Source organism: Ixodes scapularis, unplaced genomic scaffold (genome assembly GCF_016920785.2).
Source record: "Ixodes scapularis isolate PalLabHiFi unplaced genomic scaffold, ASM1692078v2 PGA_scaffold13__105_contigs__length_92229423, whole genome shotgun sequence".
NCBI lineage: Eukaryota > Metazoa > Arthropoda > Arachnida > Ixodida > Ixodidae > Ixodes > Ixodes scapularis.
Window position 1 is genome coordinate 3,934,262 of NW_024609839.1, and position 22,863 is coordinate 3,957,124.

A 22,863-nucleotide genomic window follows, 5' to 3' on the forward strand; every position below is an offset into this window, starting at 1 on the left:
ACGTTATGTATACCGCAAGCTTCGCCCGGCCGTTGGTCTCTTGTAACGCTATGATATCCGGTTACTGGTCCAATTTATCAACGTATAGTTGTAACTTCTGTATCTTGTTTATAACACTCGTACAGTTCTATTGAAGTAACGTCGCAGTCTGTTTCTGCTTTCCTTTAGTCTTCGTCATTTTCTACTTTCTGAGCGGTAGATTTGCGCACGGAACCAACTTCTCGCTGCCTGACCCGTAGATTAACTCGTGATGGCTTCATCTTGGCAACCGTGAGATGCTTAGTTTTCGCATGCAACTAACGGAGAGTTCTCTGCATTTGGCCTACACATTTTTCATTCTTACTGTTAGACTCTTCACTGGCTCAGGCAATTGAGAAACTTGTTTGGAGATTTGTGTAAGCATGCACATGACCGTCTCCATTGTCGGAGGAACGGCGGCCTCGGCCTTCTCTTCCTCCATGGAAACGAGTGCCATTTCTGTCGTTGGAGCTTGCATCTCTAACTGCGTCAACTCCGGTGGCGTGATCAGCGCCGGTGGCGTGATCGCCTTCGGCGCCGCGGGAGCGGCGAAGGTGGTGTATGACTTGGCTACGTTCCTTTTAGCTACGCTGACGTCATTACCATTGTTCTTTGGTCTACTGAGTACCTCGATACACTCCATCATTGCCTCCATCTGATTGTTTTGGCTCTTGATTTGATTGTTCTGCCTCTCTACCTTTTGCTTGAGTTCCAAACAGTGTCAACACTCTGTCTCTGGAAGGGAAGGAGGAGCAAACGGAAGGGAAATTGCTATTCTTGAGAGCGACGGGAAACCCCGCTGCCCGGCCCACCTGCTTCTCGGCGCGGTCGCTCCGCCGGGCCTTCGACTTGGGCCTCCATTGAGATTCGCGCCTGCGAGCCCCAGCTGCCGATGGTGACCTGGTAGCGCTCTTGCTTCTCCCTCGCCTTCTCTGGGAGCGGCTGCGACGCCCGTCCGACGCCTGCCGCGTTCTCTGCTGTCACGCTGGCACCCTCGGCTGCTGCAGCTACATCTCTTCTTCTCGTTGCTCACGTTCCCAACGCCGTTTACCAACGACGTATGGCGTCTTGAACCTTGCTTTACACTTCTTGTCTGTGGTGAGGAGGTTCTCCCCGCAGAGGCTGCAATTGGGGTTACTGCAGACGTGGCTTTCTTCGTGATTCTTCATTCCACGACCACGGCATATCCTGTCTTCTGGGTTTGGGCAAACGTCCATTTGGTGGCAGGGGGACCACACCGGTAGCACATATCGATCTGCTTGCGATTCAGCGAACACTCGACCCACAGGTTGCCGTATCTGTGGTTCGGGACCTTGTCGCCGCCGAATGCGATGATCACCGTCGTCGTCTTACCGATATGGTTGACTTGCACAGTAGTCGAATTATAGTCTTGAACTAAGATTCTTCAATTTCTAGAATAGTGTCCGTCGACGGAACACCCCTGATGACGCCCTTAACGGTGCCGTGGGGAGCGGTCTCCTAGGCGCTGACGTCGTGTGCAATGCCGTTGATAGTGAGGTTTCTGACTGCCGGGTAGCGGTCTGCTTTCTCTCATTTATACGTACTAAAACGACTATGTTTTGCTGTTTGTCCGGGCAGATGACGTTTGCGTTACCTCCTCGCCACTCACGTTCGCAGCTGGGGCGATGGCTCGGCTGATCTCGAATCTAGAAATTTCTCCAAGGTTCAGGCCTCCCCTGGGACGCATGACGATCTTGATATCTTGCCTTGGCAACGCAGGCATCCTCGCTGTCTTGAGTAGCTTGCTCTTGAAATTTTTCCGCTGCGGGTGACGATGCCAGGCAGCCGCCGGTCCACCGTTGACCGTCGTTAGGCAACTCTCGAAAGCGGCTCGCCATTTGCCTGCAGTGTGAACGTCACGTCTCGCTTGTCCCGTGTCACTAGTTGTCGCGCGAATGGCAGTGGGAGGTATAAACGCTCATGCGGGCGTTCGGACTCGTTTCTCCACCTCCTTGCTCGCCCTCTTGCGGCGGGAACGCGAAGCGCTCTAGCGATCACGCTATACTCCGTTCACCCTTAAGTAGATTCACCCGCTCGTCACTAAGTGGGCGAATTTCGCTACACAAACCTGAGTTTCAGGAATGCACGAGAGTGTTGAGTCTTTCGGAGGTTCATTACGAAGACGTCATGAAGGTCGTACGACCCTTAGGTTTTCCCCTGAAAGGGCTGTAGATTCTTAATAAATTTTAAACATATGGGTGTTTTCACCGTTTTGAGCGCATTTTCAAACAATTTTAAGATTTACATTACCTAGAAGAAAAATCTGGAAGAGCGTATGGTAGTACATACAAGAGGTTTCTCCAACCTCCATTTTAATACCATGGAGAGAACATTATAGATTCTAGTATACAGGGTGTTTTAAGAAATGTGGACGAATTCGATACTGCGAAAACTGCGCATCGCACCAAAAAAAAAAAAAAGGTTGTGTCGTTTTGATTCTAAGCCAAGGGCCTATTAGGGAAAATTAATAAAGTTCATGATAATTAAGTTGCTAATCATTTTCGTGTAATTATTTTTAAGCACTGAGTTTAAGGGCACGGTTTCATTTGGAAACTTGCTGAGCATAATCAGAAATACTAAATGAAAAAGTTGGAGTGCGATAGAAAGCACGTGCTAGATTTTACACCTTTCTCAAAAACCATACAACTTCGACGGGTTTTTAAGTTTCGGTTTACAATCGAAGCGCTCCTCGGCACCGACGGCACCGCGCCCTGTGGAGAAATAGTGCAAGCTGCCTCTGCTGCATTGAGCGAGCACAGCAAAGCAAAATGTTGGTTGCACTATTTCTCCACGGGGTGCGGTGCCGTAGGTACCCAGAAGCGCTCCGATTGCAAACCAAAACTTAGAAACCCGTCGAAGTTCTGCTGTTTTTAAGAGGCTGTAAAATGCAGCGCGTCTATCGAAAAAATCACCAGGAAAAATCCTCATGGTCCATCAGGCTGATTGTCTCATGTGTTTTGGGACATTGCTGTTCTGATTACCTGATCGTAACCTGATGGTGTGATGGTTTGGTGGCTTGATGGCTTGATGGCATGATGGTTTGATGATCTGTCGTATTTTGGGACATTGATGGTGTGATCGTTTGATGGTGCGAACGTCTGTTGGTCGGTATGAATTTCTAATTACACATATGTACCGGCAGAAGACAGATTCCATTACAGTCAATTGTGGACTTTATTTTGTGCCAATTATTATTTCAAAAAAGAACATCCGAAGTGTTAGGGTACCTTCCGAAATCCTCGTAGAGACTTGCAAACAATGTTTGTATTTAGGTTATGGCATGTTAATATTTCTATATGGAAATGATTGGACGTTGAATTATCAAACAGCAAAAACAAAATAGCAGAGAAAATGCGTTTAATCTACTCACTACTTTCAAGACTCCACGATCCGCAGAAACTTCCTCGGTGTCTGTTGCGGGGCTATCTACACTCTGTCCCCATCATCTATGCTGGGCATGACGGCGTCGTGCGACAGCGTGCAATACACTAAGCCTCGTCGGCCCGAGAATGCAGCAGGCCTCGTATTAGCGCATTCGCGGCTTCGTAAACGTTTTTTTTTTTTTTTTTCTCGCAAATATTCAGTTTATAGTATACGTGCGCCTGGTAAATAAATTTCCTATCAAGCAAAGTGCGTTTTTCGACGCATTCTCTGCCACTTGGATTGTAAACATGATTTTCTTGACATAGAAAGCAGATCAACAAATTTTTTCAGCAACGGACAATAAAACAGTTTAAAACAAAACTATGGTTGCAAAAACGTACCTGAGTTTATAAGAAGGTGCCTTCGTTACCTTTCGAGTATGCCAGGACAATTGTTGAGGCGGATTAATAGAAATTGAACACCCTGTTATCGAGCCACGCCGCTGTTAGCTTTATGCACCGAATGTAATTCACGAATGCGCAGCGACGCGAGATCATTGGCGCCTTCTCTCGGCCACTCCTGAAACCTCCTGAATGTGGTCAGATTATTTCCACCACCGAAAGATGACATGAGAAGCGCCATCAGCCTTTTTTTCGTTCTGATGGTCTATCGAGATATCCTGATGCTCTCACCCGGGCAACATCAAAACGTTTCGACGGTCCGTCAGTCGCAGCAAGAAACGTTTTGAAGGTCCGACCTTCAAGCAGAAGCCTTTAATGGTCCATCAGGCACCATCAAGAAATATTTGATTGTCTCTCAGGCACCATCAAGTAGGCCTGTCGTACAATCGACAGTTAATTCTGATGGTGTGAGCGGGTTTAAAAATGTTCTGTTATTGTATTCATATATATATATACTAGTAAACGACGTATTTTTCGCCGGCTCAATACTTCGCGATTTAGGTCAAATCTGAAGTTTTGTAATAACTCGCGGGTTCTAATTTTTGCGACGCGGTATAATCTCAATATAGATTTTCATGTGTTCAAATTTTACCGGAATTGTTCGCGGGAACTATTTTTCGCGATTTGCCGGCGATTTGCGAAATTCGCGAAAATTAGGTTCTCGCGAAACTTAAGTCGTTTACAGTATATATGCGGTTGGTTTAAGCATGCATGCGATCGAGTTCAGAGGAATACGCACTCGCTCAGAACCACTGCAACAACGCGCGCCCACGACTGATGAAATATTGTCGTCACATATAACAGCCACCGCAGAATATAAATCGTGGAAATGCCTATACTTTGTCAAAGCAACACAATTTTTTTGCGAACTTGTTTTTTTTTTTTGTATGTTTCTGTATCTGACGACCGTAATTCTTGTGCAAATGGATTCTCACACCTACACCCCCCTCCCCCTGAAATAATTCCTCTTGGCACTGCGGGGCAACATGCAATAAATAAATAAATGCGATTTGATGGTACAAAACACTTTTGATGGTCCATCGCCTGATGGTCTGACGACCCATCAAATGCAGTTATGAGCTTCTGGCCGACCGTCAAACGCTTGTGATGGTCCACCAGGGAGGTTTGATGGACCATTAGCTGCCACTAAAGTACCTGACAGACCATCTAACGCTCTGGATGGTCCATCAGGGAAGTCTGGTGGACCATCAGGTGCCATTGGAGCAACTGACGAACCAAGAAGACGTTTTCAATGGTCCATCAGACGCCGTCAAGGAAGTATGATGGACCATCGAAATTTCTTTGATGGTCTATTTGGAGGGTCTGATAGACCATCAAGAGCCATCAAGAAGGTCAGGTGAACCATCAAGGAAGCCTGGTGAGCCATCAGGGAAGTTTGATGGGCCATCAGAGAAGTTTGACGAACCATCAAGAAAGTTTGATGGACCATGATATTTTATTTATGGTCTTTTCTATCGGGGTGTCTTCTATAGCACTTCAATTCTCTTATTTAGTGTGTTTCAATGATGCTCAGCAAGTTTCGAAATTAAACCATGTCCTTAAGCTCAATATCTATAAGATTAATTACACGAAAATAATTAACAACTTAGTTATCTCAAACTTTAATCATTTTCCTAAGTGGGGCCCCTGGCCTAAAAACAAAACGACACAAGCCTTTTTTTTTGTGCAACGCGTAGTTTTCGCAATATCGAATTTGTCCACCTTCAGTGAAACACCCTGCGTATTGTAGTATTTGTGTAAATAAATTGGACGGGACAGACTCTTTTTCATTAAGTTCGACGAGATGGCGACAGCAGAATCAAGCTGCAAGAGCATTTGCTGTTGTTTTCTTCTCTCGAGCTCGTACGAAAGGTGGCTCGCGGCACGCGTTTGCTGCTAGGATCGGATTTGCCTAGCGTGCCTTTATGTGCACTTTGCTTCGGGGCTCGGTGGCATGGGGTGATGACACCTTACCAATTTTTTTTGAACTCTTATATTTATTTCTTTGCTCTGAAGCGCGTGAAAAAGCATGTCCCTGCACGCGTTCGTGGCGCTGACTGCGCTAGAGCGACATTTTGTTTCCTGCAACTTTTCTATTTTCCATGTGAGCGCGTGCTGTCGTCATCAAGTTCTACGAACGATGGCCTCACCCTCAACAGAAGGACATTGAGGCACTCTAGTTTTGCATGTCGGCTAGATTTTCCCGTCGTGTGATTTATGTCGGCTACGACGCACAATAAATGGGATCAATGAGAGGCAACGGATGTACGACGTAGTGATGCCATGGCAACGTCCAAATTGCATTGTTTACCGCCGCGCCCATCGCCTTTACTTTCAAATAGACCGCGGCCGATCTCATCAGCTATGCCAACCAATCCAGTCATAAAAACATGCACACGACACCGTGGTTTTTGATCCCCGAGACCAAGCGGAAAAGGCATATACTTTCAGCAAAGTCCCTTGGTGTGCTTGTGTTTGCCTTGCAAGCAACGTCAAATGCGCCAGTACACAATGCCTGTGCCACACGAGGCTCTTGGAAGCCAATGGCAGTGCAGCAATCTTTCGTGGCCGTGTCTCTAATGTTCGCACAACAGTGGTTGTCCGTACTTGGAAACGTCGGGCGTGAATTTTAACCAGAGTCTTTAGGCTCTCAGCGCTGGTTTGGCTTCGTTGGCTTGTATAACCCATTCCAGATCTTGGTCATTTTCTTGGTCGTCTTGTGTGCTGCGGCATATATCAGCAGTAGAGTTAGAGCTCAATTTATCCAACATTTCAATTTTTAAAAATTTACAGCCCAGCGTGCGATCTCCACAGCCCAGGACGCGCACGTTTGTTGCTTCTGAAGGCAAACACATCACGTGCATGCCATACGCACGAACACTGAAAATGGCCCCGGCCAGAAGCCCGTGTCGAAAGGCCGTACTGTTTTTCGCATTCGTTGCGTGAACAAAGAAGAGCGTCGATAGTGATTCCATAACAACAAAGAATGTCTAAGGCGTCGCCATGGCCTCAAAAGAATGATACGCGTGTTCGGCCGAGTTTCCAATATACATGGCTTGGAAGTAACGTCATTGCATCATTCTGGTGTTCATCTCAAGTTCTTTTTGACATGAGAAAGAAATTTAGTGGTAAGTAACTAAGTAGCGCCTCCACGGTGGTAGACAAAAGGGACCGTCCGCGATCTTTTATGAGAGTACGTGGAGCTCCGTGGCGGAGAATCACCTGGTTCAGCGGGAACGCAGCAATTTAGGGTGCTGTAGCGTTGGGAAGGACCGCTGTTTCTACGTAACATGTTAGATGGTCGATATACACAATTATCCAGTTCTGGGAAGGGTCCGAATAGGTCAACTCACACAACGACGAACGGTAAATGAGGGGGAGCTATGGGTTCGAGAAGTCCTGGGGGAGTTGATGTGGGACACTCTCGACGCTGGCACAGCTGGAAACTCCTGACGCACTTGAATACAGCACTATACACTCCGGGCCAAAAGAACCCATGGATGACAAACTCTTGTGTAGGTTTTAGGAATCCGAGATGGCGGGCAGGGGGCTCATCTTGCAGATTTTGTAATATCTCTTGTCAGAGGTGTTGAGGTATGACAAGGAGCCAACGCTTACCCTGTGGATCATAATTTTGACAAAACAATATCCCGTCAATATAAACAATTGTTGAGCTTTGTTAGTAAAACGTCAACTTTTGAACGGATTGCTGCCTCTCAAGTGGGAGAGTATCTGAATTATTCACACGATCTGCACGCTGCTCGGAAGGCAAAGTCTCACAGGAAATAGGAGCGATTGAAGCTGTGGTATTTGTGTATAGTGCAAGTGTAGTAATGGTGTTAAAGTGCCCCTGGAAAGAAAAAAAAAAGTTTTTTAACAGTGTTGTTGGGACATCCGTGTCAAAAAATTAATTATACGCAAAAGAAAACATTTTTAGAGAAATATTCACGACCCGAGACGCGATTTAGTCGCTAGTCACCTCATTTCTACTTGTTTTTCATCTCGGCATGCCGAGCGCCTGGAGGAGAAGTGGACCGGTTTCGCCTTCGCGTCGAGGTGGAAAGAGCGAATTACCATCTCATTGAGCGAATGACCACTTCGTGACGTCATGGACTTTGCGTGCAGAATTTCAAATAAATTTATCACCGTGAATACCGCTCTAAACATTTTTTTTTTCGCGTAAAATTTGTTTAGTGCCACGCGTGTCCCAACAGACTGTTAAAAAAAAAGTTCTTTTTTTCCTTTCAGAGGCCCTTTAAGGGTAAGCGTACATCGGCAGAGGCCATCAGCGTCTTGATGTTTTTGACCACTTCTGTTGACGATATTAAAATCATACTCCTGCAGTTTTAGCGCCCACCGACCGAGGAGTCCGGTTAGGTCCTTAAGGGAAGCAAGCCAGCACAAAGAGTGGTGGTCGGTGACCACTTCAATGTGTCTTGCATAAAGCTATGGTCGGACTTTTCCAAGAGCACAAGATTGAGATTTAGACGCTTCGTAAACAACACTTTAATAATATTTTAGACAGCATTCGTAAAACATGTTTTGAAGCGAAAGGCTTACTTGTCCCGATGAGCGAAAAAGCGTCGTATAAACCGATAAATGTATATACGATTGAGCGGCTCGCTCCGCTCATCGAGCGATCTTACTTGTCCCATTGCCTTGGCGTCATCCTTGCGGTCATCCTAGAAGTCGTCCTATACCTCTAGGACGACTTCACTTTTCACAATACTTAAGAAACAAGCGGCGTCGGCGGCGTTGTGCTGTGCCCGAAGGATGATCATAAAATACGTCATCAGGTAACAGCAGCGTGATGCCAAGTGAATAACTTCTGCAAACATGAAATCCAGATAGAATCCATGTAGATGTCTAGTTTTATAATCCAGATAGAGAAACGTTATACTGGGTTTTTCGGTAGGGATGGATCTCTAAAAATCGCAAAACTCGATGTGTAACATACGAGTGTTCGATTTAAAGAATGATCTACCCGTTTAACACATCTAAAGTGGAATGACTTTTAAGATCACATCTTTAAGTGCCTCAAAATATTATTTAACTCACTAACTACGTTCTGAGACACATTTGTCGGTAGGTGTGAAACCGACATTAACGTCTATACCGAGGCGTTGACTTCAAAACAGTATTTTTGGTACACACCATACTAAACCAGAAACTAACGGACGACAAGGGCGCAAACACACACGTCTCAATCTTTATGAGTGAAGCAAAGTGATGAGCTGGAAAATGTGTGTGTTTGTCCCTTTGTCGTCCGTTCCTTGGCGGTTTAGAATCCTGTGGAACCTTAAGGAGCTCGCCTGCTTTATACATTTGGTTTCTGTTTTGCTCGTGACTTTATGTTTAAAAAAAATGTGGCCGCATCTCCACGTGGTGAATGATGTTCATTGCGGCGAAGCTGTGGTGGTGCTGATGATACTGATTTTATTGTTCATAGGTGGTGCGGAGTTCCGGATTGCGTTTCAACTTCATTATTACTGCTTAATGGTGGGGGAAATGCAGAGCCAGTGGTTCTTCTAGCGGATCAGCTTGGATCCGCTAGAAGAGGGGGGAACGCATCTCCACCGCTTAAGTCAACGGTCCATGTCAGAAAGAGAATGTGTTGTATGGATCGAGGTTATATACGCAGTTGAGCATTTGACCGCAGCGCCATCTCCTGTATTGGCGACGAGATCTTTGGGTGGCGCCGCCTCGCGGATGCTTTCTGTAACCTAGTCAGTAGGACGCTAGCAGACGACGCTATATGTAATCGTATGAGACATTTCTGTTAGTTTACAGCAGGGACGATTGATAATTATTTTTAAAATTTTATGACGTGTCATGAGCTTTTGTGGGACTGAACGGCAGCCCCTCCCAAGCTCTCTTGATAGATACCAGCTTTAAGATGTTCGAGAGCAAGCCTAGAACTTGGTAGCGCGCGCGCAGTCCAACGCGGATGCGCGGTTGCGCTGGTACTGCTTGCTGACTTTCTTTTGTTCTGGATTTAGCGTGTGGCGATTCTTTGTCTGTTGGTCCTGATTAGTTTAATCTAATTTTAATCTAGCAGCGTTAAGTTCGCATTCAGCAGGGCGTGAGGGGACAACTGTGCACGCGCGCGTTGTCGTTGTGGTGGTATGGAGCTCGCCGATACCGACGCTTCCGTCCAAGGTAAGGAATTTGCACGGCTCTGGAGTTGTTTCCAAGCATTCGTACGGAACTGCGTGAACCAAGTCTGAATTATTATTTTTCCTTTGCAGTGACGCTTCCCCTCTCCAGTATCAACGAGTACGTGGCACAGGAGTTTGCCACATCTCGACTTCTGCTCGAGGGAGAAGCCGTACTGGAAGCTGGGCACGTTGTGACGTGCAGTGTTAAAGAAAAAGTTGACAGTAACAGCACGTTTGTAGGTTTCGTGCTGCAAACATCGGCTTTAAGCAGAGACCCGCACGAGCTCGAGATCGTGGTGAAAGAGAAGACAGTGGCAGCTGCATCATGCTCGTGCAAAGCAGGGTACGCATGTTGTGAACTCTTAATTGATCTTCCCTGCTTTCGGAAGTTCCCTTTCCGGACACTTTTAATGTAGAATGTACGCTAACATACCTCGCATGCTCGTCCCGCAGGGGTAATATTTCGAGAGGGGGTTCCTCCGCTGAGGCAGAGCGTGCGAGTATTTCATTCTGAAAACTGGCAAAAGTCAATTGCTTGGACTGCAACAACTTCCCCATTGCATGAACCTTCAGTGGAGCTTGCTAAAATGAAAACGATACTTCGATGCAAGCGAATTACAAACATATTGGAGGAAACCAGTCTAATGTTATGTTGATCATACAAATTAAGCTAGAAAGGGCAACTATACATTGCTCGGCTTATGGTTCCTCATGGGTGCCTCTGTGAATAGTGTGACTAATGCCAGCTTCTACGACCCTTTTTTTTTTGTGTGTGTGTGTGTGGGGGGGGGGGGGGGGAACGGAACGGACGGACAAGCCAGAAGATTGACAAACACGTGCGGGAAAGGTTTACATTAACCCATGATGCCAGGAGAAGGTGGTGCAGACATCAGTGCGTCGGAGCCATACCTTCCGCTAACTTCTGCCACTGCCATAATTTATACCATACCATTTTAAGGCTTGTATGTAAACACGGTAAACATGGAAGCAGGATGTCATCTCATTGCTTCAAAAAGAGTGCTTTTGGCGATTTTGTATATCTCAGAAATTCATTGTAAAGGCTTTACTTCACAGTAGCACTGTTTTCATTTTTAGGAGCTACAAATGCAAACACATTGTGGCCATGCTCCTGTACATCCATGCCACAAAGGTGTTTGAAATCTTGTCGTCGACCGACCTGCCACAGCAGTGGGGGAAAAGTCAAAAACAGGGTGTGAAGGACAAGTATGCACCCAGGCCAATCATTGAGCTTCCCTGCGTAAAGAAGGTATGTATGTGCAAGAATACAGCATACTACAGTGGATGGTAATTCTAAGAGGCAGCAAGGAAGTAATGTAGGCACAAATGCCCAGTACATGCGAGCCGCAATTGAGGCGTATCTCTGCGCCATCTGCCGATGGCTCGCCTGGTTTCGACTACCATATAGCGCATGCCTCTCCGACTGCTTACAGGCACGTCTGTTCTTCCGCTATTCTGCAACATGGTGCTCGCCTCAGAATCTGGCAAGACGTGCCACTTCAACGGCCGCCGTGATAAGTGCCTGCCATGGATGCTGCGACTGGAAATAGCACGAGTGGCTTGTGGTGCATATCGCAGGCCAATAGTGAGTCTGATTGCTGAGTTTGGCAATTCTGTGTTTTCCTTCATATGTCATGAACTGTTTTTTTTTTTTTGTGTGTGTGTGGCCAGTGACATTTACTGTTGATAGAAAAACTCCATTTATAGGGCCAAGGTCACGCAACACCAACTAAACTGGACAGTGCTTGCCTGGCAGTAAACCCAATCCAGGGCTAATGTGCTTCCTTATTCGAAATTCTAGATCAAGACAGCGAGTGACGCAAGTCTGGAGGGAGACGTCCTGGGCAAGCTACTGCAGGGGCTCCCATATCGCTCTGCTGCTCACCGTCACCGCGAGGAAATCCCCGTACATGGTTAGTCCACAAATTACTTTGATTGTTGGTATTGTGCCTGTAACATTTAGCAGTCACCTATAATGAAAAAAATATTATGGAATTACACTGCAGTCTAAAAGTTTTAGCTTAAAGAACGACTGTCAGCTGCCACATACTGATTGACAGCTTGAAGGAACAGTTGCATCATTGCCAGTTCTGAGCTACTCTGAAAACATTTTGAATCTGTTGGGAAAACAAAAAAAACATGACCAATATGGGCTCCTTATAGTGTTGTCTGCAGGATAGATTAACTTGGATCATTCTGAATAATGGGTAAGCGCCCTGTCATGTTCCGCGTCAGGGAAAGAGACAAAAAAGAAGTGTGATATGCTTGTGAAGAAGCGAAAAGCATGAGAACAGGAGATTCGGCGATGACCGATAGGACGGGTAGACTTGGCTATGACCCGGAGAAGCATCAATGACTCTCGGCAACAACCCGAAAGGCGACAAGAAACTTCCTGTACGTATCCATTCTTGGCAGTGGCCCGAACTGGCACCGGGAGGAACCTCTGTACCAACCTATTCTCGGCAATGACCCGAGGCAACCTGAACCACGAGAAGGGTCCCATCACAAAGTAACAAGGACGCACATCCAGCAGTATAGATTAACTTCGGCTGAAACATCTTGGCTGAGGTGGTCATCTGGACGATATATGTGAGAATTTAGCGATGTCTAGTAGATATATAAATACTTGAGCGCTGATATGTCATATTTTATTAATATACATTTACTCTGGCCAACCACAAGAGTGAAAGAAAAGTATGCATGTGGTTGGAAGAGTAAATAAATGTATATTAATAAAATATGACATGTCAGTGCTCAAGTATTTACATACCTACAAGATGTGGGTACTCACATCCATCGTTCAGGCGACCACTTCAGTGAATATGTTTCAACGGAAGTTAACCTATATTGATGGATGTGCGTCCTTGTCACTGTGTGAGGGGAGGGACTCTGGTCATGCTTTGGGTTGCCTCGGATCATTGCCAACAGTAGGGGGGTGCAGAGGTTCCTCACAGTGTCCGTTCGGGCCGGCGCCGGGAATGGGTAGGTACAGGAAATTCCTTGTCGCTCTTCAGCTTGTTGCTGAGAGTCACTGATCTCCAGGTCACAGCCAAGCCCACCCGTCCTATTCCGTCATCGCCGAATCTCCTAACCTCGTGGTCTTTGCTTCTTCATGAGAACGCCACAATTCTTTTTGTTTTTTTCCGTGACGCAGAATGTGAAAACTTCCTTTGCTTTGCTTAGCTCAAAAATTGCAAAGTAATAATTTTCACCCAAGATCTTCAATTATTGTGCTGGTGGTAGCTACTAGGGGTAAGCCACCATATACCAGTAGAGGCCCAGGTGCTTTATCTATACAAGGGATGAGAGGTGGGAAAGCCTAATATTAGGAAAAGCTGACCCTCAAGGTATGCAATGAATTTACTGCCACACATAGATATGCTTTAATTTGAAGGACCAGCAATCGAGCTTGCTTGTTTCCTTTCCCCGATAGTCGAGCCTCATTGGTAAAAACCACTAACTGTGATGTGCTGCGTATGCTTTCGTGTGGACACGATAAATTTTGTTGAAATATATATAAATTAATTATGCTGAAATACTCAAACTAGGGACCGAGAATGGAACCCTCTCTCAAGTGGGATGTATCCTACTGCTTGACAATGACGTACCTTTGCGAGAAGCTGGGACGAATAAAGTTGTGTCATGATTTTGTCTTGTAGCTTTTCAGTGCATCGAGCCAGAGGAGTCGCCATCCCCACCACAGAGGCCAGCGACACTAACCGAGGCATTAAGAATGATGAGCAGAGATAATCAAGCATCTGATGACAGCTTCTACGAAGCCCTCCAAGAAATGTTTTCAAAGGCTGTTGTGGAAGAGATTGCCACACTTACCATCCAACAAGCAGAATCGCCAATATGGATGGAATACAGGACTGGTCTGATTAGTGCATCTGTGGCCTACAGCGTCTACACGAGGGTGAAGACCTTGAGGACAAAAATGGGTCCCCATGATTTGCGTCCCTTGTTCAAGGTCCTCATGCGAGAGTCGACCTTCCAGTCAGCTGCAATGGCAAGAGGGTCGCAAGACGAAAGCACTGCCAAGAGGAAGTACTTGCAGGAGTCAACCCACGCCAACCTCACGATCCAAGACAGCGGGCTTCTGATAATGGAGTCAGACCCATGTGTTGGGGCAAGTCCTGACGGGATCGTCACTTGCGACTGTTGTGAACGTCGATTGATTGAGGTAAAGTGCACAGATGGCATGCAAGGTTTCAAGAGCAGAGAGATGATGAAGAACAGTGATAATCATATGCTTAAGAAAACAAGCAGGTATTATTGCCAGGTGCAAGTGCAAATGGGTATTGCTCAGATTCGAAGCACAGACTTCTTTGTCTATCAAGACGAGCACACGCACATACTTTTTTCTGTGCATTTTGATGAAGTATTTTTCAGAGATGTAATTGAGAGGGCGGTTTTCTTCTTTAAGGAGTATATGATACCACTGATTACTGCGGTTTAGCCTCCTATGCACTGTTTTTGTGTAATTCTCCGATTTTACGCGACCGCCAATTTAGCACTGTGAAACAGGATGCTGAACCGAAATTTGGATTTACAAGGCTGCAGAAGTGTTCCAACAGGATGCTAGAAGCCCCACAATATACTCGTACAGCAGTATCTCGAACAGCTTGCCATATTTTTGGAAAAATAAGGGTGCCATTGAAGGAGGAATGTGACATTGCGATTCTCCCAGAACTGTTGAGGATGAGAGCAAGCGGCCACGCCTCTCTCCTCTTTGCTTCAGTTCACCTCTTCAAGGAGATGAAGCGAAGGGTAGAGGGGATGTCTCATCGGCCTCATTCAGTCGGGCCTTTCTTTTCCAAAAATACGGCCATCTGTTTGAGATAGCGCTGCATGAGCGACGTTTTTGAGCGTGTAGCATCCCGCCTATCGCTCCTGCCTTGCTTTGTCATTTAAATTTCGGATCAGCATAAGCACTGCTTCGTTTTATGCTTCTCTGCAGTCATTGTTCTCAGTGCTCCTTACACCCACTGGTTTTGTACAGTACGTGGCCACTCATTGAAGACATCACCTTGGGGCGTCTTTCCACCGTTTTGGAACCTTGCATGTCATTTGTTCACGCAATCACAACAGTCGCAACTGGAAAAGTGGTTGTCTTAATCTTAAAAAGTTGTGATGCACGTACTATTATTAACAGTCATCCCACTTCCGTTTCATGAATTTTTTTTAAGGTGTTCTTTCAAAATTGTGTACACCCAGATGCCTTTTTTGTTTAAAATGTTTTAGACTGCTGTGAGTTATATGTTATGAGTGGAGGACAAGTAGATGAAAACTATTTTGATTTGTCAAAGGTGTTTTACGAGTTAAATATACCTCTTGTGCAAATTATTTTTTATGGTACATGTCTAGAATTATGTACCTGGTTCACTTACGCTGTTAGACTTGTCATCCGCTAACAGGACCAGGTGATCAATTCTTGGTCCTCTTACGCTCAGCTTCACTTATGATGTCAAGTTGTTTAAGTGTCTTATGTTCTTTTAGACTATGTTATGATAAAGGATCATGTCACTCATTTCCCACTGGTACAAGCATAATCGATTGTTCCTTAATCCCACAATCAGTGAAAGCTTCGTGCCTCCATCATGGGATTAGTGATTACACCCGTTTTCTTCGATTTGCAATTCAGTATCTATGACTAGAGCCTTGGGCATTGAACATGCACAAAAAAAAAGCTAGTAGAACTTGACGCCAAACTTTATTGTTATTACTGTATTTCGAGCAAAAGTTACTGAGAAGCTAAAAGTAAAAGAAAACGTGTCGCTGGCATGGAACTCAGCTTTCACGGAAACAAATATTTGTCGTCTGCAAACAGTGGCTTCGAGATATTTACAATTCCTGCAAGCGTAGTAACAATGCTGTCAAGGTATGCAAGCAGATCAAGTGGGAACCGCTGCTGCAGGATCTTGAAGCGTTTGATGCGCTGAATGCTTCTTTCTACATGCACTCTGGCACTCGCAATGCTGGCATTTCTTTTTGCGTCACCAGGCGACAGCTGCTTCTTCTGGCCAAGAAAAGGTGGCCGGATCATCTCGAGCCCATGCTCATAGCACAAGTCTTCAATTAAAAAGCCCCTATCTACCATGACCTTGTCAATGTGGGGCTCACATTTGGTCAGAACTTCGCTTTCCCGGGTTATGTGTGTGTCGGAGGTCCTACCTCCGTAGGCACGGCTCACATAGCTAATGAGGCCTCCAGGGGTTGTGCAAATCAAAATCTTAGCAGTATAGGTTTTTTTGTAAATGCTGTACGTTAAGATCTGTGATGGCAGGTCTTTTGGTCGCTCAATTGCAATCTCTGTGCAGTCCAAGACCATCCTTGTCATGCGGTATTTATCGAAGTGCTTCGTGAGGCATGCAGTGACGTGGTCCTTGTCAGGCCAGTAGATTGCATGCCCGAGCACAGATGCTAGCAGTACAATGGCCTCCTTAAAAATACTCGACGCCGTAGTGCGGTGTACGTCAAACAGGACGGCCAGCAGCGAAAAAGACACATTGTGGTAAAGTTTGGTGAAGACGAGCAGGATAACATCCTCATTGCTAAGTGAGAAGCTCCTCTTCGACTGTTTCCTCCGAGCGTCGGTGAACAAATTGGCAATGTTATAGAACAGCTCCAAGCTCGAGATGCCCGTTAGCACTAACAGTGCCTGTTCGTCCTTAACAGTGGAGATGGTAATCAGTTGTCTTCTCCCCTCAGTCCATGTGTTCACTTGAACACCGATATCTCGCTTGAGGTGACACAGCTCCTCTTCAACATCTGAAATTGTTCACGTTGGCAATTGGTAATATGCACATTTGATAATGCAGAAGCCTGCACAATTCACAAAGGTTCCTGCTTTTCCCAACCATTGTCGAGTAAAAAATGGGGAAGCTGCAACACTCTGTCTACTCGGCTACCTTTCTACATGAACAAATGGTGCAAATAGAAGCAATATTGCATTTTTACACTAGTATCTTGAATATCTGGTGCATGTAATTCACTACATTTAATGCCCTTCAGGTCAGCCTATGCTACCACTTTCAATCAAACAGAATAAATGCATATGCCATCACCAAGCATACAAAATACAGTTTAAGATTGGAAAAAGTACAGTCATCTCTGCAGCTGTTAGCCATGGAACGATCTTGAAAAGAGCATGTGTGAGTAGATATTTCTTTAATACTGTCACGAATGACTGGTGAAGAGGCGAGAAAGAACGAAAGAAACTGAATGTTTAATAAGGCGAACTTGTGCCAAAACAAAATAAGTAGCACCGCAGGCGTCGGCGTAGCAGCAGTGTGAAGCGCTTGGGCAAGATTGGCTCCAGCTCGTCACACAGAGCCCTTATTATACATGTCTGGCCTTCGAGCAAATCGGCGTAGAAAGTTAGGTGCATAGGACATTCTGATTATGAACATGAGGGAAGGTTCTCGAATTTACAAGAACGTTAAAAAAAAAAGTGTGTCCGCTGCCCGGGTTCGAACCTCGGTCTTCTTCATGGAAGCCGCGCACGGTGACCACTAGGCTATGTGCCCGCTTGCGTTGATGCGCGTGGCAATACAAGCACAGACGATGATAACAGTGTTATATCCTCCGACCGTCTTCGAGTTACAATTGCGGTGTACAAAGAACCCATTTAGGTGGCCGTCCAGATTGTGTTCGCCGCTGGGCATGCGCTGTATAAGCTTGCCTCCATATTAGGGCGCCATCTTTCAGCACTCAAGAAAGGTGCCAAGGCACACAGAACCGATTAGCGGCCAAGGTTGGTGCGTGCTTGCCACTTGTTTCCGACGTAGTTAGATGGCACCCAAAAACGGTGGCTCGCGATTGCTCGGTAACAAGCAGCCCTCTCCACATCTCGGTGCAAAGCATTTGCGGATGCACTCCTTCCACAGGAATGCGGATAGCATCATCACCTAAATGGGTTCTTCTTGCACCATGGTTAGAATGCTGTAGAGGAGCGTGTGCTGTGTACCAGGCCAATGACTACTACAAATGTGAAGGCAAATGAAACACACCCATGATGGTGGCTGCGCTGTTCACACCAGCACTGGTAAAGGGGGCCAGTCCGGAAGCGGCTGCAACTGTGGCAGGGTCGGCATCGGCCTCACATTCAGCTCCAGGACTCTGGCAATCTGCAGCGAATGAAACTGCTCATTGAAATAAAATGGAGAATCAATGCCTTATCTATGTTTCTAAGGACACAAGCACAACATAGATCAAAAATGCAAATTAGTTGCCTTGGCATGTGCTTCGATAGTGAAACTAAAGTTTTGGCATTTGTTTCTGCTGCGTGAGAGTGCAGCCAAACACAAGTGCAAGCACTGAGCTTGCACTTGTAGCTTGCACTGTAGGTTCTTGCTGAAGCTGAGTATAGTTTTTGAGCATTTCTACGTCGGAGGCATATTAATTGACATGATTCACAAATCGTAGCCCCCCCCCCCCCCCTTCCCCCAAGCGTAGCTGCCTCAAAGCTAGATATGCCCTTCAGGTCAGGCTTTGCTACCACTTTCAATCCAACAGAATAAATGCACTAGCCACCAAGCATACAAAATACAGTTTAGATTGGAAAAAGTACATTCTTTCTATTACCTTCGTTGCTGAAGTCATCTCTGCAGCTGTTAGCCATGGACAGTTCTTGAAATGAAAGGATAGCATGCGTGAGTAGATATTTCTTTAATACTGTCACGAATGACTGATGAAGAGGCGAGAAAGAACGAAAGAAACTGAATGTTTAATAAGGCGAACTTGTGCCAAAACAAAATAATAAGTAGCGCCGCAGGCGTCGGCGTAGCAGCAGTGTCAAGCGCTTGAGCAAGATCGACTCCAGCTCGTCACACAGAGCCCTTATTATACATGTCTGGCCTTCGAGCAATCGGCGTAGAAAGTTCGGCGCATAGGACATTCTGATTATGAACATGAGGGAAGGTTCTCGAATTCACAAGAACGTTAAAAAAAAAGTGTGTCCGCTGCCCGGGTTCGAACCTCGGTCTTCTTCGTGGAAGCCGCGCACGGTGACCACTAGGCTATGTGCCCGCTTGCGTTGATGCGCGTGGCAATACAAGCACAGACAATGATAACAGTGTTATATCTTCCGACCCTCTTCGAGTTACAATTGTGGTGTACGAAGAACCCATTTAGGTGGCCGTCCAGATTGTGTTCGCCGCTGGGCATGCGCTGTATAAGCTTGCCTCCATATTAGGGCGCCATCTTTCAGTACTCAAGAAAGGTGCCAAGGCACACAGAACCAATTAGCGGCCAAGGTTGATGCGTGCTTGCCACTTGTTTCTGACGTAGTTGGATGGCACCCGAAAACGGTGGCTTGCGATTGCTCGGTAACAAGCAGCCCTCTCCACATCTCGGTGCAAAGCATTTGCGGACGCACTCCTTCCACAGGAATGCGGATAGCATCATCACCTAAATGGGTTCTTCTTGCACCATGGTTAGAATGCTGTAGAGGAGCGTGTGCTGTGTACCAGGCCAATGACTACTACAAATGTGAAGGCAAATGAAACACACCCATGATGGTGGCTGCGCTGTTCACACCAGCACTGGTAAAGTGGGCCAGTCCGGAAGCGGCTGCAACTGTGGCAGGGTCGGCATCGGCCTCACATTCAGCTCCAGGACTCTGGCAATCTGCAGTGAATGAAACTGCTCATTGAAATTAAATGGAGAATCAATGCCTTATCTATGTTTCTAAGGACACAAGCACAACATAGATCAAAAATGCAAATTAGTTGCCTTGGCATGTGCTTCGATAGTGAAACTAAAGTTTTGGCATTTGTTTCTGCTGCGTGAGAGTGCAGCCAAACACAAGTGCAAGCACGCCGAGTATAGGTTTTGAGCATTTGTGCGTTGGAGGCATATTAAATGACATGATTCACAAATAGTAGCACCCACCTTCCCCACAGCGTAGCTGCCTCAAAGCTAGAAAAGCTATGGCATAGACGACACTACAGTAATATGACTAACCACCTGGTAGGTATTTGGCTTCGTTCAGCAACAGTGATGCAGAAAGACAACTGCAGTATTCAACACACCTGTGATTGTTGCTTCCTCGGTCATGTCGGCACTTGTATCCGGAGCCACCCCTGTTGCAGCAACACTTGTAGTAGGACCTCTACTGGCTGAAAATCATATGTAGAGGGACTGTGTGTTAGGGCTCGGGCATACTCCACCATCACGCTTTGTCGAGGGTGCACACTGAGGCTATTAATTTACTGTCACCTGACAAACCTCGTGAAATTACGCGGCAGAGATAAAGATTCTGCTGCTAGCCTGTGCTGCCATTCAGGTGACACACAGCTTAATAAGAGGTTCTCCATACTGCACGCGAAGGTTAAGAAGTGTTATGCCCTGCAGATTTATATAACTTGATTAACTGCCGGACATGGCCCAACAAATTAGCAAATGATTTATCAATTTTTAGACGAAGATAGATTATAAACTTAAAAGCTCTTGCTGAAAAGCATACCACACTTCTTGCTTAAAACAGTTGGGTCCGTAAAAAGAACGACCAGAATGATTCGTAGCAGGTGTACGACAGCTTCGAAACGAACCCCGCACCGCACCGCCCCGCCCCCCCTCCCTTGGTTCATTACCGATTACCAGTGACTTACTCGCTCTTCCAGGTCTCGATCGCGGAATTGGTTTCGGCCGTTTCGCGTCAAACGGGCGGATAGGCAAGCATTTACTTGGAACGGCCCCAGGAGCCAGCCACCGCCTCTTCCAGCCTGTTGAGGGAATGCATTTGTTTACTCGTTTGCAAAGCACAGGAACAAGTGAACTCGAAACTAATGATAGAATATCACTCACCGAGCACCTTGTAGCCCACAGGGTACACGAAGTCACTTTCATCGAAGTGCTTACTACATACGCGAGAGCTTTTCGAGTTCGTCTTGCCCATTTTCAACTTGGTCAGCCACTCCTTTCTGACTTTCCTGTCGCGCGGATAATAATAAAAACTTGCGCCCGTCTCACCGTGGTAGGTGTTGCACTGCGGTACCGAGCAGTACACCACCATCTCGGCGCTTGGACAACGCGTGAAACAACCTTTGTCGCGTCTAGAAAACTTCAAAAGGAACGATCGCAACCACCCGAGCACCGAAGCGTAGCGCGGCCGACCTAGGAGGAGGCATCCACCAGTCCTACTGCTTACGTCACAAACGATGATGATGATAGCTGGAAAGCGCCCCCTATAGTTCGCGCACGCCGCCAATAGACGTTGAGCGACTACATGCAACGTTGAAGTGTAGCGTAGTGTGCAATAAAGAAAAAAAAAGTGTAGCGTAGTGGTTAAGACGTCTGCCTCGTAAGCAAGCGGTTCCCTATTCGAGCCCCTAAACAAACGTACTTTTTTTTTTTTTTTTTTTTTTTATATTGGCCGATTTCGGAGGCAGTGCAATTGATGTGAGCACGGACGCCGGACAAGGCTAGACCCTAAGGAGCTTCGCCCCTAAGAAAAAAAAACTGTACCATGGAGTCAATATTACGCTACGCATATTTGTTGCTTTCGGGAGAAAAATGCGACCTGCCTGCGCACTACTCCAGCTTCCTCGCCAAAGCGGGAATAATTCGTGTCGCTGTGTAATGTCAACACACCACGAGACAGGCCTAGAAAATGGTATACCATCACGTATCTCCGATCCTCACTATTACCGCCATTTTGATAAACGAGTGGCGCCACATATAGACAGTTGGAGTCGTGGGTGTAACGTGACACCTTCGCGTCACGTCACGGGGTAAACTTTCCCGCGGACTTTAGTGGGCTAAATGCCCCGTGGCCCACATCACATCTGTCAGCCACGTTAACTCTCCTTTGAGAATCTCCCCCAAACCAACAAAAAGAAACAAGAATATTGCGTTAAACAGAAATCACCAGTAGTATTAATATTAATTTTGGTTCACATGTAAAACAAAACCAGTCAATAAAGATACCCTCGGGTGACGTAGCCTATCTGTGTTTCTTTGCTTTGCAATTAACATTGATACTCACCATTCAAAACAAGCTCTCACAAATAAGTTTATTCTGCCAGCATTTTAGCTTGCTAATGAATACCAACAATTATCTTTATATAATTAAATGCATATTTTTCTGCTATTGAAGCATATGGTTATATAGCATCGTGAAACGAAAAATGTGAGTCGCTACTCTTGCAGGTGTTTCTTGTTTCAATTTACTATCGTTAGCTTGGTTTGATCTATGGTTTTAGTCAGCGCCATGCACATTCCTGCAGCTCATGTTAGGAGTGAGGCCTCACGTCATGGAGGGTTTATGAGTCAGTCTTACCATTTGGAGAGGGTGTTCGTGTTTATTTCTAAGCGCATTTTTTTCCTTCCGTCAAAGGACTTGATAATCTTCATGCACTTACGAGTTTTCCGAACAACCAACAAGCTCTCAGAATCGAACTGACAAAAATAGGACAAAGGGAACCGACAGTATTGCTCTATCACAAATTCGTCGTCGGCTCCAAACAGGAGGGTTACAAGCTGACCGTTGCCGACTACGAGGGTCCTCATCAAGGTAGGTATCGGTTCTGCCGCAGTGCCTTTCGCAACAAATGCGAAGAATGTGGAATGGCGCGTGTTATTGAGCGCTTTGTCAGCAGGGAGCAGGACCTCTGCGGCTCTGCCGATAGAAAACCGAAAATTGAAAACAAGCCCAAACTGTTTTTGAAAGGCTGTAAATGCTTGGGGCGCTTTCTGTCTTTCTACGTGCGCTGATTTTGTGATTCTAGACGGTTGTTAGCTATTTTCTAGCTGAAACATCGTTTAAATTTGTTAATTTAGAAATTCAAATTCCCAAACCTAATTCAGAACTTCGTTATCGC

The 22,863-nt window shown here is 46.0% G+C and overlaps 3 protein-coding genes across 4 annotated transcripts in view; 2 read left to right on the top strand and 1 right to left on the bottom strand.

The window, feature by feature from the left end:
- The window catches only part of LOC120841018 (ficolin-1-like), a 107,954-nt gene that overhangs the window by 82,046 nt on the left and 3,045 nt on the right, over positions 1–22,863 (top strand). The window contains exon 4 of the mRNA XM_042289806.1: positions 22,380–22,556. Within this exon, the coding sequence (XP_042145740.1) occupies positions 22,380–22,556 (177 nt within the window). The remainder of the gene's footprint in view (positions 1–22,379; positions 22,557–22,863) is intronic.
- Positions 9,554–14,132, top strand: LOC121835519. Its single transcript, XM_042289805.1, has 6 exons — positions 9,554–10,022; positions 10,112–10,364; positions 11,117–11,288; positions 11,473–11,624; positions 11,841–11,952; positions 13,699–14,132. Exons 1-4 carry the CDS (start codon positions 9,989–9,991, stop codon positions 11,587–11,589), a joined length of 576 nt encoding a protein of 191 aa, XP_042145739.1. The 5' UTR covers positions 9,554–9,988; the 3' UTR covers positions 11,590–11,624; positions 11,841–11,952; positions 13,699–14,132.
- On the bottom strand, positions 15,628–21,248 carry LOC115322298. Of its 2 annotated transcripts, XM_040211855.2 has the most exons (5): positions 20,849–21,248; positions 20,653–20,766; positions 20,074–20,160; positions 19,553–19,669; positions 17,925–18,168 (listed from the first exon to the last, which is right to left on the bottom strand). In XM_040211855.2, the coding sequence occupies exons 1-5, from the start codon at positions 21,054–21,056 to the stop codon at positions 18,023–18,025; spliced, it is 672 nt and encodes a 223-aa protein (XP_040067789.1). In that variant the 5' UTR covers positions 21,057–21,248; the 3' UTR covers positions 17,925–18,022. The 2 variants fall into 2 exon arrangements, with proteins under 2 accessions (XP_040067788.1, XP_040067789.1); XM_040211854.3 differs by lacking the exons at positions 19,553–19,669; positions 20,074–20,160; positions 20,653–20,766; positions 20,849–21,248 and adding exons at positions 15,628–16,810; positions 18,626–19,481 and having other exon boundaries at positions 18,052–18,168.